Source organism: Toxorhynchites rutilus, chromosome 1, assembly GCF_029784135.1.
Source record: "Toxorhynchites rutilus septentrionalis strain SRP chromosome 1, ASM2978413v1, whole genome shotgun sequence".
NCBI classification, from domain to species: Eukaryota; Metazoa; Arthropoda; class Insecta; order Diptera; family Culicidae; genus Toxorhynchites; species Toxorhynchites rutilus.
Genome location: NC_073744.1, coordinates 159,287,873 through 159,302,451, shown reverse-complemented (window position 1 = coordinate 159,302,451; position 14,579 = coordinate 159,287,873). Strand labels below are relative to the sequence as shown.

The following is a 14,579-nucleotide window of genomic DNA, read 5'->3' as shown; positions in this document are numbered from 1 at the left end:
ATTTTTATATTTTTTATGGAAGGCTGCGATAATTATCGTTTTTAAGTTATAATTTTGTAAATTTAACATGTTTAAGTCTACGATCAATATTCCTATGTGACTAAACTAGACCTATGCGACTAGAATCCAATCTTTTCCAATTTTTTTTCAAATTTTGTTTATTGGCTTCAATTTAATATATCGATCATCTAAACCGGTTCAGTAGTTCAAATGTTATGATTTTTTGCCGAAAGTCATTTTTGGACATAGGGGAATAATGATTTTCGAACCACCGGTTAACTTTGAAAAATCATATCTAAAAAACTAAAAAATAGCATCTCTGGTATGAGATATGTTATGTAAAAAGTCCTCAGTTTTCAAGAAAAAATATAAACAAATATAGCGCCCGCTAGTCCAAAGTCATAAAAAAATAAAAAAAACAACTACAATCAATAATTACTAAAATATATTTTTTTGAAAGTTAAATATTTTTTAATAAAAGGCTAGGTCATTAGTTTCAATGTTATATGTCGATCATCTAAATCGGTTCAGAGTTCAAAAGTTATTAATTTTCATTTGTCATTTTTGGGAAAATGTGGATTGATTTTTCGGACCATCCTAAAATGGAAATGGGCACCCTAATGAAAAAATGAAAAATACGGGTCTAATGTTTTGCGATGAAGAACAAAATTACCACTTTTGACGAAAATCTGAGAACCACTATATCGGTTTTGCATGGGATGGCTGTATATATACCCGGCAAACGTTGTTCTGTCATTAAAAATATTTCTAGTGAAAATGTTAGTTGTAAAATAAAAAATAACTTATGTGTTGTAAGTGTGTTTAAATGTTTCAACGATCTACACATACATACATACACATACATACATACACATACATACGCATTGTTGATTTTTTTTAAAATCAGTATTTCTTCGTTGATATATTGGACATCCACCAAGGCTTGCGGTCTAGTCGTTGGTGAAATTTATAAGAAAATGCGGTGTATATTTTCCATCCGCCATGCAAGGCTATACAAATTCTAGATCACCACACGGCCATAAATCATGCCTGTGGTAACAATATCGAACAGTAACCCATATTTCGTCATAAGCAGACCCGAAAGCAAATGTAAGTTGTTGAAAATAGAATGAAAATTTTTATTCGATGTTGTTTAAATACTTAGAAGACATAGTACTGACCCTAACTTAACTATTTTTCTATAAATCTCATTGCATTTCAGCAAAACAATCTTATCCAGAACAGAAAATAATTATCAGAGACAAGAGAATGCAATTTTTCATTAATTGTGAATAGTCGTATCCTCTCTTTCGTCTGCAATGATGTCAAGGCAAAAGTACTTATGTGTTTGGAAAACTTCATATACACCAGATGGGCCAACCAGAAAGTCTGCCGGGCCGCAGGTTGAGTATCGCTGGTCTAACGTCATGTGTATTGATATAAACTAAATATAATAATTTTCTGTATTAAAACTGTGGAAAAAAGTCATACGGTGAGTCAAAAATACTTCGGCTTCGTGCACCCGATGGAGCGTCCACATTACATAACGAACCGAATATGCCGCCTGGTACAGGCCGATCGGCATCATTCGGCATAATGTGGCCGCGCCTTGAGATTTCAAATGTGTATTACGCAAAATCGCGATTGTGATAAATATTATGCAATACCCCATTACACGGGAAATTTATCCAGCAACTTTGGCATGAAATATAAATAGTGGCATTAGTTGAACAATTGATTAATTTAACGAACAAAACAGGAATGCTTTGTTGGCGAATTGCATTGCAAAATTTCGCATACATATTTTGCGTCGAATTGCAAAGCACCCATTTTCGGTTCATACATGTTTTTTCAAGACGGACAAAGAAAAGCTATGACGTGGTAATAACTTCTTTTATGTTTCAGGGTTATATTTACATAATAATATTATAGTAACATAATCATTTGGTATAGTACTTCCGGTTTTGCTCCTCCAACCACTCGGTCGGATGTTTTGTCTTCTTGTGTGAGGTCATACCATTGCTCGAGCTTACGGTCCACTCGCAGAACGGACACTTGTACAGGGGAGTCCCCGTATGCCGGGCTGCCACGTGTTCCTTCAGCCTAATGGGTCTCGGGAATGTTTTCGGACAATAGCTGCAAGCAAATTCTGGCTTTTTCCCACTGTGATGTATTCGTTTGTGGGCAGTCAGTGCGTGTTGATGGGGAGAAACGTGGCCACAGACATCGCACGTTGCTTCTGTTCCCAGATGTTGACGCATATGCCGGCGCCAGCTGTCCCGATTTTTCCACCATCGCATACAAACCTGACACTGGATTTTCAGCTCCGAAGGGTTCTCATGTTCCAGCTTGTGCCGCAGGAACAGTGTTTTGCGATGAAAACCCTTGCCGCAAACACTGCAGACATGTTTGGTGGCTTCGGTGTGTTTTTGTTTGATGTGACTACTCAATATATAACGATCCTTGTAACTGTAAAGAAAATTGCAATAATTCATTACTTAGTTCATATTGAGCATACTTACATTTTTCCACAGAATTCACATTTCCAACTTTTTTCATCCGAATCGGTATGGTCTTGAAGGTGCATATTATATTTATACTCGACGGAGAAGCTTCTAGGACAGTGACTGCATTGAAAGTTTTGTCCTTCTCCCGTCGGGTGATACTTCTTTAAATGCCGTTTTTTCCCTAATTTCAAAATTAACTATTTTCATGAGTTTTCGATATAATTTATCGTTGTCAATTACCTTCTGAATCGCTGAAATTGATGTGACATTCATTGCATCTGAACATGTCCGGTTCATTGACAAGTTGCACATGGTGATACAAGCGAACCTTGTGGTAATACTTCTTCCCGCAGCATGCCACATATGCCGATTTCGTTTCGTGAACTTCCAACGAATGCTTTAGGAACGATGTAAAAGTTGGATTATCTTGGCCACAAAGCTGGCAGATGTATTTGACATGCGATCTAATGAATTCATCCTGTTTTAAATATTCTTCCTTCCTCGACAACTGCATGGAGCTATGCTCCTGTTGCTGCTCCTGTTCGTCCCATATGTCGTTTTCCCTTTCCACCATCGATTCATCATTGTCATCAGTCGGAGTAGTTGCGTTTTCAAACGTTGTCGAGCTATCATCGTCTTGCGGTTCAATTTGATTCTCCTCACACTTTATCTCTGCTAAATCCGGCGTTGGAATGCGAGTCACTTCGTAGTTGTTCACATACTCAATTTGACTTTCTTCCGGTTCGCACTTTATTTGAACTAATTCTGGTCTCAAGACGCGGCTTTTGTGCACTTCTTCTACCGAAGAATAAAATCGATGGAAGTTACTTAGATTGTCTCGGCAAGGATAGCACATTATCGCAATCATGATTTCTGTTTCCTACAAATTCATAGACGCGTTAAGCGGTTCGTACAAGAATATTGAATACTACTCACGCTGAACCAGAAATGTCTTCTCAGAGCCTCTGCTATCGTTTGGTCACTCTCATGTTGAACCGTCGCAAAGTGGGGTCCCGGATCTTGAAGACAGGTTAGGCAATTATTTCCGCATCCCTCTATTTTTGTCGTGATTTGAGCCATAACTTGTATTAGTTTGTACAGTGATAGCCCATCGCGAATTAAAAGGCAAACATTAAATAATAAAATGCCTCAGCTAGTGATCCCCGATAATCGTTCGATTAATCGATTAATCGAATACTTCCTACAGAAATCGATTATTAATCGAACGAATACTGCACAACCAATAATCGAAGCGAACGAATAATTTACATCGATTAATCGATTCAAACCCAGAGCAAAAAAACCGTACAGCCGCTGCAGTTTTATCCTGAAAATCAATAATTATCTTTGACGCTCTCCTAAACTACTAAAAGAAGTTCAATGCCGTCGATGCGAGATGAGCTTCGTTTACGAGTTTAGGGGAGCGTAAAAGATAATAATTGATTTTCAGGCGTAATGAACACTTTTTTGATTCCAGATGGCTTTCTAACAAATGAGAAATATTAGTCTAACTAATTATTTCTCTCAGTGTGACGATTAATCGATTAATCGATTATTTGGATCGATTAATCGTATCGAATAAGAAACTGCTTAAAAGTATTCGATTAGTGGATGAACGATTAATTTCAAAAATCGGGGATCACTAGCCTCAGCATAAAATCAAAACAAGGAATCGCATTGACATTACCAGGGGCGAGGAAATGTTGTGCAGCTAGAAACAGTGTAGCTTGCAGGTATTTGTACACAATGCAAGGTACTTTTTGTCAAAACACACATAATTCGTCTTAGGGTGCTCATACACTGTTTGACCGAAGCCAAATATTTGACTATTTTCGACAGATAAAATTTGATCAATGTGTACTCATCAAATATTTTCGACACACGACAAGCAAATATTCAGTACTAGTTCGCTTAGACTCTTTTAGACCAATTTGTCAAACCATGTACTGGCATACGTTAAATATTTCAGTCATTTATTTTTTGTATTTTTGATGTTTGGCATTGTTTGCCACTGTTGATAATTGAAGAGTGGCGAACAAAGTGACAGGTGGCATTCAGAAAATCAGCGTCTGGTCAGCACCGATAATTTCGGCTTCAATCTGATTGCAGTGGAAGCGCCGCCAAGAAGTATAAGGCTATCAAGACCAACAGTTTTGCCTACGAAGAACGTGTTCAGGCTGTGATGGCCGCCTGGAACGAGCTGGAAGTTGAACGATACCACGATATGAAGCGAATTGCAGCTCACAAGGAAAATGTGTTGCGACTTTGGAACTACTTGCTGAAGTTGTTGCGCGCTAGAAGAATGCGACTGGAATTCATTCAGTTGCAGCAGAACTTCCAGGAAATGATCTACGTCTTGGACTCGATGGAGGAAATAAAGCAGCAGCATTGACCGACGACATCTGTTGGGGGTGGAAGATTTACTGCAGAAGCAGTCGCCCGCGGTTGGAGGAGGACCGTAAGCTGTGGCAGTTCTACTGGGAAGTTTCATTGGAATTCAAATAGTTAAAAAAATTAATATAAAAAAAACATCGATGTTTCGAATCAATAGTATTCGTATAAATGTTCGCTTCTAGGAACATCAGGATATATGGTACATTATACACAAAAAAGAACTCACAGCAAATTTACTGTTAGAAACTCATATTTCAACACTGTGAAAATAGCATATAGTACCTCGGTAATAATACGCGATATAATTGTTCCCGGGATTCTAAAAAGGTACTATAGTGACATGAAACTTTATCCAGTCATCCTTTTTTCTAATCAACGTAGTAACCAACCGAAGAAGATAATCAAAATCTTCAGACGCCATGCGAACGAAGTTCTTATATAATTTATATAAGTTCTTATAAATATAACTATTACGGAATGGAACTGTGTTTGTTTTTTTGGTCTGTCCTCTTCAATTATTAAAGCTGCAGTGGCCAGAGCTACTGCTATAGCGCCAAATGATGTCATTGTTGAAGCCATTTTCATTTATAAATATTTTCTTCTTTGAAAAATAACAACCGACGAGCACAAAATAGTATCCGACTCGACAAACAGTGCACTATATGATAACCGTGTTTGTCATTCATCCCAAGTAGTTATATTTCGCCAAATAGGCGATGGGTGCAGGAGCCTCTTTTCTCTACAACAAATATTTTCGATGGTACAGATTTTTGGAAAAAAAGTACAGCTGAGTAAGATTTTTAACCGCTCTGGTACAGATTTAACTGTGGCAACACTACTCGTGACCTTTAGCGTGAGAGGTACGGATGTTACCACTAAACCAGATCGCCTTCTCTACATAGGGTGTTAACAAAAGAAAACAACAAAGAAAAAAATCGGTACATTTTACAGTTTTTCTTTAATAAAGGCGAAAATGCAGACCAGAAAAAAATTGTGATATTGATTCCGTTTTTTACATGATGGAATGAATTTCCATCTGCGAAGCGTCGCCCAAACGGAATGGAATCGACCCATTTCTTAGACGGATGGTGACTGGGGATGATGAATGGGTCACATTCGACAATATTGTGCGAAATACATACGACAATATTGTGCGAAAACGATCGTGTTCAAAGCGTGGTGAAGCACTCAATGCAAAACTTTGGTAGAAATCTTTTGGTTATCAAATTTCACGATACAGTGTACAGTACTGACGTGTAGTGGTGACATTTGAGTTGCGGATCCTAATTATTCTCTATCGAATTAAAAAATCTGAAGACAGTTTTAAATTCCTAAAATTTAAATGAAAAATTTTCCTCTGCGTTATTTAATTACTTGAAGCACGTAGTCCTGACTCTAATTTATTTTCTCTAAATTTTCTGTTAACTCTACTAAAACTTATTATTATAATACGAAATAATTTTAAAACAAATTTTCATAGAGGATTTTTTCACTACCTAATTTCCAATCATAATTTACAGTAATTTACATTCAATGCGACATGCCGAGGCACCACTCAGTGTCGCATTGCAGGTGATTTTGACATGTAATTGAACATTGGCGATGAGAGAGTGTCGGCGTCTGGTGGCTACTTTCAATGTGGGACCATAATTTGGGCCCCGAACTTAATGTTTACAAAAAGTCCAAGTTGAGGTAAAAAAGATCCAATTAAACGTGTCGCACTACAGGTCTGTCCAATTAGCAAAATGTCGCATTAAAAGTAAATTACTGTATCTATCAATTATTTCTGTCCGGTTCACTATCGCAATGCCCTTGGCTCACTTCCCACATCTCACTCACTTCTGTTTATAAACAGATTATGCTTTTGCTAACTGTTATACGTTAGCCTACCGCATAACGTAATGTCTCAAATCGTAATGGACTCGAAAGACTGTTTCACTTGCTTCCGCAATTCGGAAAACTATTTATTCATTCTCGATACCACACAGGGTATCGCTGAATTGCTCGTGCAACACTTTTGGTTTCAACCGGAAGATTTCAACGAAGAACAAATTCTGTGTCACTCTTGCTGGAATCAGCTGGACAGCTTCCACCGATTTTTTGCTGACGTTCAGCAAAATCACCTCCGCAAGTCGTCAGTCTCAGATATTAAACAGGAATTTATAGATGTTGAATTGCCACCGCAGGAGCCTGAAATTACATTGGAGATAAAACAAGAGTACTCCGATAATGACGAGGATGGAAGTTCGGGAGAAGAGTTCAATCCGAAACCCGCAGAGGATTCGCTTACTAGTGAAAGTGACACGGGTTCGGGACAAGCTGCAATCAAACCGAAGCGTAAGTATGTTCGTCGTGAAAAATTGGAGGAATCAGATGCGAAACAGGAACGTATCTATCACGCTAAAACTGCTGAACAGCTAGCCGAAGAAGACGCAATTATTCAAACTCATGTAAAATACATTTGCGATAATTGCGGGATCAATTGTCCAACATTTGCCACATTCCAGAAGCATGTCCAGGATGAGCATGGCACCAAAGGTATACTTTTTGTGGATTGTTGTGTACATGCTAAATATTGTTATTTTTTGCAGGTTTCATTGTCTGCTGCGGTCAACGCTACCACAAGAAAGTGCACTTGCTTGAACACGTGCAAAAATTGGAAGATCCTGATAAATTCAAATGTGATATCTGTCACAAGAGTTTTGTCAACAGTCACGGGGTGCAGAGACACAAGCAAGAGATCCATTTGCCAGATGAGTTGAAGATTTACCATTGCGATCGGTGCCCGAAGAAGTTCGCGAAAGAAACACAGCTTGCGTTCCACTTGAAGGGTCACGTGAACTTGGACAATGCTACGGCCAAATGTGAACTCTGCGAAAAAATGTAAGTTTCGTTAGCGCAATTTGTTTCCTTCTAATAGAATTTTGGTTTAGTTTTCCAACGGAACCTCTGCTGAAAACTCACGTTAAAATTCGCCACACGCGTCCCACTGACTTTATCTGTGATGTATGCGCCAAAGGATTTTACTCGAAGGCGGAATTTCTAAGGCACAAAAAAGAGCACGAGCTGAGCCCAGCCGAACTTCGCGTTCAGTGCGACGTTTGTCTGCAGTGGCTCAAAAACCGAGTCAGCTGGCGGAAGCATTATCGCCGCCACAACCAAGGACCGGCAGCGTGTAATTTGTGCGACCACATATCGCCCAACCGAACGGCCTTGGCAGGACATAAAAGGCATCGTCATAGCGACACAGCTATCAGCCATGTGTGTAAAGAGTGCGGCAAGGAATTCAAGCGGGCAATCTCCCTCAAGGAGCACATGGCTTCGCACACTGGCGAGGCGCTCTACTCGTGCACTTTCTGCAGTCGCACGTTCAACTCGAACGCGAATATGTTCTCCCATCGGAAAAAAATGCATCCCCAGGAGTGGCTCGAGCAGAAAAATGCCCAAAAGGCGGCGCAGCAGGGCGTTCCACGGAACGGACAGTGAGGGGTACGGAAACTTTTTGACGAAGAACTACGTTTTGCATCTCTGTACTGGTGTGTAAGTTCTAAATTAAAAAAAATATCTCTGCCAGCTAAACGAAGTGGTATGATATTCACTATATTCGAAAGAAAAAATGTCCAAGAGTTATATGCATGTTAATTTTTGATCCGAAGACTTGTTTCACTATATTTATAAAACAGACAATTCGTGTAATTTCAAATCAGTATATAAGCTGATGCCCGCTCGGAAATCCCCTCTCGGAGATGAATGACCTTCCGGTTAAAGTTCTTTCAAAAATGAGAGGGTTTTATCTATGATATAACGCCATAGCTGACGTAGGACTACCATCGGCTTAGTAATCATTTATTTGTATTGATTGAATGAAACAATTTCCGAAATTGTTTCTCAAAATTGAATGAAACTTTCTGGACGTGAAGACCTTACCTGATTAAGCAACTTGGCATACTTAGTTTTCCGAAAATTCATCTAGATCATCGATACTAAACCTACGGCCCGCGGGCCGCATGTGGCCCGGTTGGCTCTTTAGGTTGGCCCATCTGATGGGTATGATGTTTAGAACTCATACACAAAAATCTATAAATATTGGTGAAAGCTTGCGTCCCTCACTCAGTTCAAGTATTCATGCATTGGCACTTGTCAGTGCTACAAAATGTTTGTACTAAAAAGTTTAATTCTTCAATTTTTATAATGTTTGTTTCTCACCGGTTATAATTTCGTAGTTCATTTTTTTTCTTTTGCGACCCGACACCATGCTTAACATGTGTTTGTGTTTGTCATTTTTTATTTTTTTACTCGAAAATGATAAGTCCTACAAAAAAGTGATCTATGGAAGAGTTTTATAAAAATAATTTTCAGGAAAAAACGCTGAAAAAATATTTTTATGAAATCCCACACTGAAAAAAATCGATTCCAAAAACTAAAAATCGATTTTCTCAAAAAGGTCATCTCAGATTTTGATGAAATGGTAGATAAATATGTGCCCTATAACTCTTCCATACATTGCAACTTGTGCATATTTAAGGTAATTTCTTTTTTCAGCGCAGAAAGCCAACCCAAAGTAAAAATAATAATAATAATAATTAAAATGTTGAATGAGTGTTTTAGAGGTTTTATTTCGAATCAAATGTAATAAAACTTATAACATAGTTGACGTAGGATTACATTACGATATTTGTTGTATGTTGATTTTAAATATCTCCGAACAAGATGAGATTCGAGATACGAACGACATCATCATGACGTAATCACGGGTCGAGATTATGTCACTTGTTATATTTTTGGGGTATGGCTTGCGTTACGTTAGGGAGGAAGGAAGTACAAAATCCATATTTTTTGGCGTTCTGCAATTTGTGAACAATGTCATAGTAGTGATTAATTCTCTATTCTTTCATTTCTTCAACATTACCCGGTAAATTATTTGTACCGTTAAGTCGCCATTCACCGTGCATTTTCGAAATATGTTCCAATATTTTTTCGAAATAGTGGAAAAATACCCCACTTTTGCATTTATGTTACCAAAAATAGTATAAAAGCTTTGATATGGGGCATAGTTGCCATCAAAATCCTTTTAAAGTCTCGTTTTGACGTTTTTGTTTGTCTACATGCGAAGCAATTAACTCTCCATCAGCGTCCCTACGAAGAAAAGTGGCATAACCGTTTTTGAGATTTTAGTGTTTAAAATACTTGTTGCATGGGTTTTTCTCCTGTTTTACCGTACAATCGCAGCTTCATATACGTTTTTTGAGACTGCGTATCAAATATAGAAGAAAATAGTGTTTACATTGATATTTCATCAAAACAAAAATGCACGGTGAATGGATCCTTCATAAAACAGAATTCTCCATTCACCGTGCATTGAAATTTCGCAATACATAAACAACAATTTGTCTTTTTTTATAGAATGAGCCAATATAAACTTCAAAAGAAGCACTACTCCACAAATGATTTGGAGAAAGCAATCGATTCTATTCAACATGGAGTATCGATGAGATCCGCAAGCCGGGAATTCAACATACCGGTACAGACGATTTGAAACAAGCTCCCGGGCCAGAACCTGTAAACGGAAGATTTTGGAGTGGATTGAAAATTCTGCTCATTATGGTCTTCCAATTACAATTAAGGGGCTCCGGATCTGTGTGGGATAATGTGGGCGTCTTATGAAGTTGAAAACTCTATTCAACTTCAACCCTGGATCCTTGAGAAAGAATCAAAAGATCATCAAAAGACATCCTCAAGTCTCCGCTAGTAACAAAGCGTCAACTAAGGAATTGGTTCCAGTGAGTGCATAAGCAATTCCTGTCTCACCAAAGTTTGGATGGATTTCGTATCGAGGCAATATTCCACGATTAGTTTAAACAGAATTGAAATTGATACCCCTTTAAATGAAGGTCATACATTATTTTTTTCACAAATAAATTCCACGACTAAATATAAACCATAAACTTCATTCGATGATTTTATCTTTCCTAATGGAACTAGGATAAAAACTTTAAATGCACGGTGAATGGAGCCCTAGGTGCACGGTAAATGGTGACATAAAACGGTGATAGGCGACAATAAGATGTTCCGGAAAATGTTCAAAGCAACTTATTTTTGAACAGAATCCTTAAATGTCTTATTTTTCTGAGAATTTTTATGCGAGGAGAAGGCATTCTATGGTATCTGTAAGTGCGATTAGCATTTTGTTATTACATTAAAGACTAAAATTACACAAAATTTGCTTAAATGCACGGTGAATGGCGACCTAACGGTATCACTCTTCAGTTTCTTGCGAACGTCATTAGACTGTCTACAGTTAGCTTCTGTGCGTAAAAACAAAATAATACTATAACTGTTCCTGATAATGGGCATACATTCAGCATCTCAAAATTGTTCAGTCATTTCATTATGATTTCACAAAGGGTCTGTGGATTGCACTACCCTCGTTTTTTTCCGAAGCTCCCATTTTACCAGCATCCCAAGATCAGAAAAGTCGCAAACCAACTCAACTCCTGATCACACATTCTTATAACTCACGTTAGTCGAATGTCTAAAAATGCTACAGTAAGTGTATTTGATAGTTTCGACAACACGGTTGTCGATCCGTTCTACATTATAAATCCCAAACAAGTTACATCACGCATATTCTATGTAAGGAACTCAGTATCTCGACAGCATTGCTGGTTTGAAAAGTCTCATCATGTTGTTCTAGTTATTAAAAAGATGCTAGATTGATTGATGTTATTTTGGATCGCTCAACACCCGAGTTGCCACTCAATCTCAAAGTCGTTAATCAGTGATCAATTCCGGATCCCATTCTCTTAGCTGATCCGTAGATTCATCGTCCCATTAAAAAAATATTTTGGTATTGCGAAATATGTTCCGAATTACTCGACTTAAACACAGATCGTCCGAGCAACAAAGATACACCTTCGCTTTTACAGAACGCGAAACAAGGCTGAGTAGTGTCTGATGGCTCCGAGGAACCTTGTTGAAACATTACCCTGGCAGTAGTTTTGTGGTTGTAATAAGTTCGTCTAACAATGATCTTCTTGTACAACTACTTGGGAAATAGTTCGCCGGAAAGCTCGTACCGATTTTAAGGAAAAACTTAAAATTATAATTTAAACTCATTTGTTCCGGAATCTTTCATCAAGAAACTGTCATTCGGCCTGATTCTACGCGGCGTATGAGGTGAGATGACAATTGTCACGTCACCATCACGCAGTTCTCCTCACTCTATTCGTACAGTCGTATCGGATGCCGTGAGAGGTTCATTTTATGTATGTGAGAGGATGAACAGCAAGTGACAAGGCGTTCATTCTGCTGGTTGCCAAGTCTGATCAGAGATGCCACATTCGCACATATGTTCACGAATTTGCAGACATTTAACTTTTGTCACATCCTTTTATTCCTGCTGCAGGCTGTTTAAAATAGTGACAAAACATTATTGGTTCCAAATGATAAACGAAACTGACAAGTTTTACAGACACTAGCACATATTTACAGATATTTCAGATTTTCATCGCATAAATTGGAGAAAAAACATCTGGCATCCCAGAATTTTATTTATTTCGCTCAGAGAGATTAGATCATTTGATTAGGATTTAGTTGGCCCAACAAGCAGACGGAAATGGTTGCTAGCATCCTGCAGAGTTTTACGCTTTCGTTTGTTTTGATCGTAATTGCTGCTGCTCCCTGCGTACTCAGTGTTTAATTGTTGCTCCGGCTCCGGCTCCGATGTTTACCACGGCTTCTGGAATGGATATGTAGTTCGGTGTTGATGGCTCGCTACTAGAAAGATTAAACATAACACCCATGTAATAGATATATTGTAGAAAAAATAAATTCATTTCATATAATAGAAGGATTTCCGGAGTACTGATTCGCCCGATCGAGAGATAACATACCGCTTTCACAAGAAATACAAACTGTATGCAATTCGTCACACGCATTGTGAATATTAAATATAAATTGAATATATTGAGCTTGAGCTTGGGTAGACTGTACAATTCGTAGTTGCTCTCCGTGATTGACCTGAACCAACCAAATTGCACAAAGAACACACAGAATGACGCTTGGGACTAGCAAATCATTCTCGTTGTGCAATTTTCGGCGATTCAAGCTTTAAATGGCCAATAACGACGCCGGCCACGTCCTTACAGTCACCAGAGGAAGGAAAGGAATGTTAGTATGATATTCGCCGCCCGGAGGCCAGAAGGGTCGCCTCTATAGCGTGGTTCCCTAGCGTTTATCATGGAAGGGATAGTTGTTAGTGGGAATGGTTAAGAGAAATCAGGATTCACTGCGGTAAGTGATGAGATTATCTAAGCGCGAACTCTTGACCACTCGATGAAATGGAATTCCGAAAATCATCCATTAATTTTGATTCATCCAACGCGCGCACTCACTATATTATTCCAATCGCGACAAAGGAGAGCCATTCTTGGGCAATCTGGGAAGGTCCGAGAGGGCTTCTCTAAAATGAATCGGAACAACGATATCTTATTCAACGTGTGTACCCCTCGTATAACTCCAATCACGGCGAAAAAAGTCTATCTTTAGGCAACCTGAGAAGGTCACAGAGAGAACTCTCCTAAAATTTTTACCCAAAGACAGCCCTCCGCTCCCTCGACCAGACACATGCAAAGAGCACGCGCGCTAAGTAACAGGAAAACCATCGCCCCTACTTATCCAAGACGAGCTCCCTCAGCGACCCACCCCCTCCAGGCCGCCCCGAAGACAACCACCCGTCGTCACAATTGGATTAGTTAAAGTTAATAATATATTCAAGAATTAAATGATTAATTTATCAAAGTATTAAAGATAGAATTAAAAATTTAAAGAATTAAAGAATCACGACGGACATTATAATGACGTCACATATCTACACACAAACTACCTGTTCATAATCGAGAGGGCACTGCCTCATTCGTCTCACTTATCTCGAATTCATTAAAAATTAATATGTCTTCACGAAATTACAAGAAAACTAATAAAGCCTCGTCATGTTTTTCACCTATCTTTCTTATTGTATTTTTTAATGTTGGCATAAAAGAAGAAGAAGAGAATAGAAAACAATCCTCTGGAGAGAATCGAGTACAAATAAAAATGTGAGAGATTATCAACTTAGCTTCCTTTTTTTGTTCCACTTGCGTAGCGCGTTCTCTCCCGGTGCTCGCTTACAAAACTGTGTAACACACACTCACATACATAGATATGCGTCCCGGGACGCGAAATAACGTTGAATGGGCACTTTCCTTCTTTTACTGTTTTGCTGGAAGCACTTCGAGAGTTTTTCATGCCGACTGCAGGCACAGGACAGAATCTCATTCGAAAACAAAACTAGGGAAGGCACTTCAAACATAATGATGAAATACCACACAATTGTTTTATGTGATTAACACTGGATGTACAATATATTTTTCAACACACAGCATATAAAAATAAGACTTTCTTTTTTCTCTACTGCTATTAGCATTTTTAATTGAAGATAACGGCGAACAAATCCTAAATGTAAACACCGGTCGAAAAGAGAAACGTCACATCGCGATACCGAGGCGCAGCGACCAAAAGGACCAAAAGCATTATGCGATACCGAGAGCGCGACGATTAGAAGCACACTCATTAAATATAAATTGAATATATTGATACAATACTATTACTATTGGGTTATTTACGACCGGAAACTATGCT

At 38.4% G+C, this 14,579-nt stretch overlaps 2 protein-coding genes across 2 annotated transcripts; one reads left to right on the top strand and one right to left on the bottom strand.

Moving 5' to 3' along the window:
- Positions 1–1,888: 1,888 nt before the first annotated feature.
- Positions 1,889–4,281, bottom strand: LOC129768596 (transcription factor grauzone-like). The gene is made up of 5 exons (XM_055770346.1): positions 4,155–4,281; positions 3,444–3,655; positions 2,748–3,387; positions 2,523–2,688; positions 1,889–2,469 (listed from the first exon to the last, which is right to left on the bottom strand). The coding sequence occupies exons 2-5, from the start codon at positions 3,585–3,587 to the stop codon at positions 1,941–1,943; spliced, it is 1,479 nt and encodes a 492-aa protein (XP_055626321.1). The 5' UTR covers positions 3,588–3,655; positions 4,155–4,281; the 3' UTR covers positions 1,889–1,940.
- A 2,492-nt stretch (positions 4,282–6,773) lies between these two features.
- On the top strand, positions 6,774–8,726 carry LOC129768585 (transcription factor grauzone-like). The gene is made up of 3 exons (XM_055770335.1): positions 6,774–7,439; positions 7,493–7,784; positions 7,835–8,726. Exons 1-3 carry the CDS (start codon positions 6,803–6,805, stop codon positions 8,385–8,387), a joined length of 1,482 nt encoding a protein of 493 aa, XP_055626310.1. The 5' UTR covers positions 6,774–6,802; the 3' UTR covers positions 8,388–8,726.
- The last annotated feature ends 5,853 nt before the right edge of the window (positions 8,727–14,579 follow it).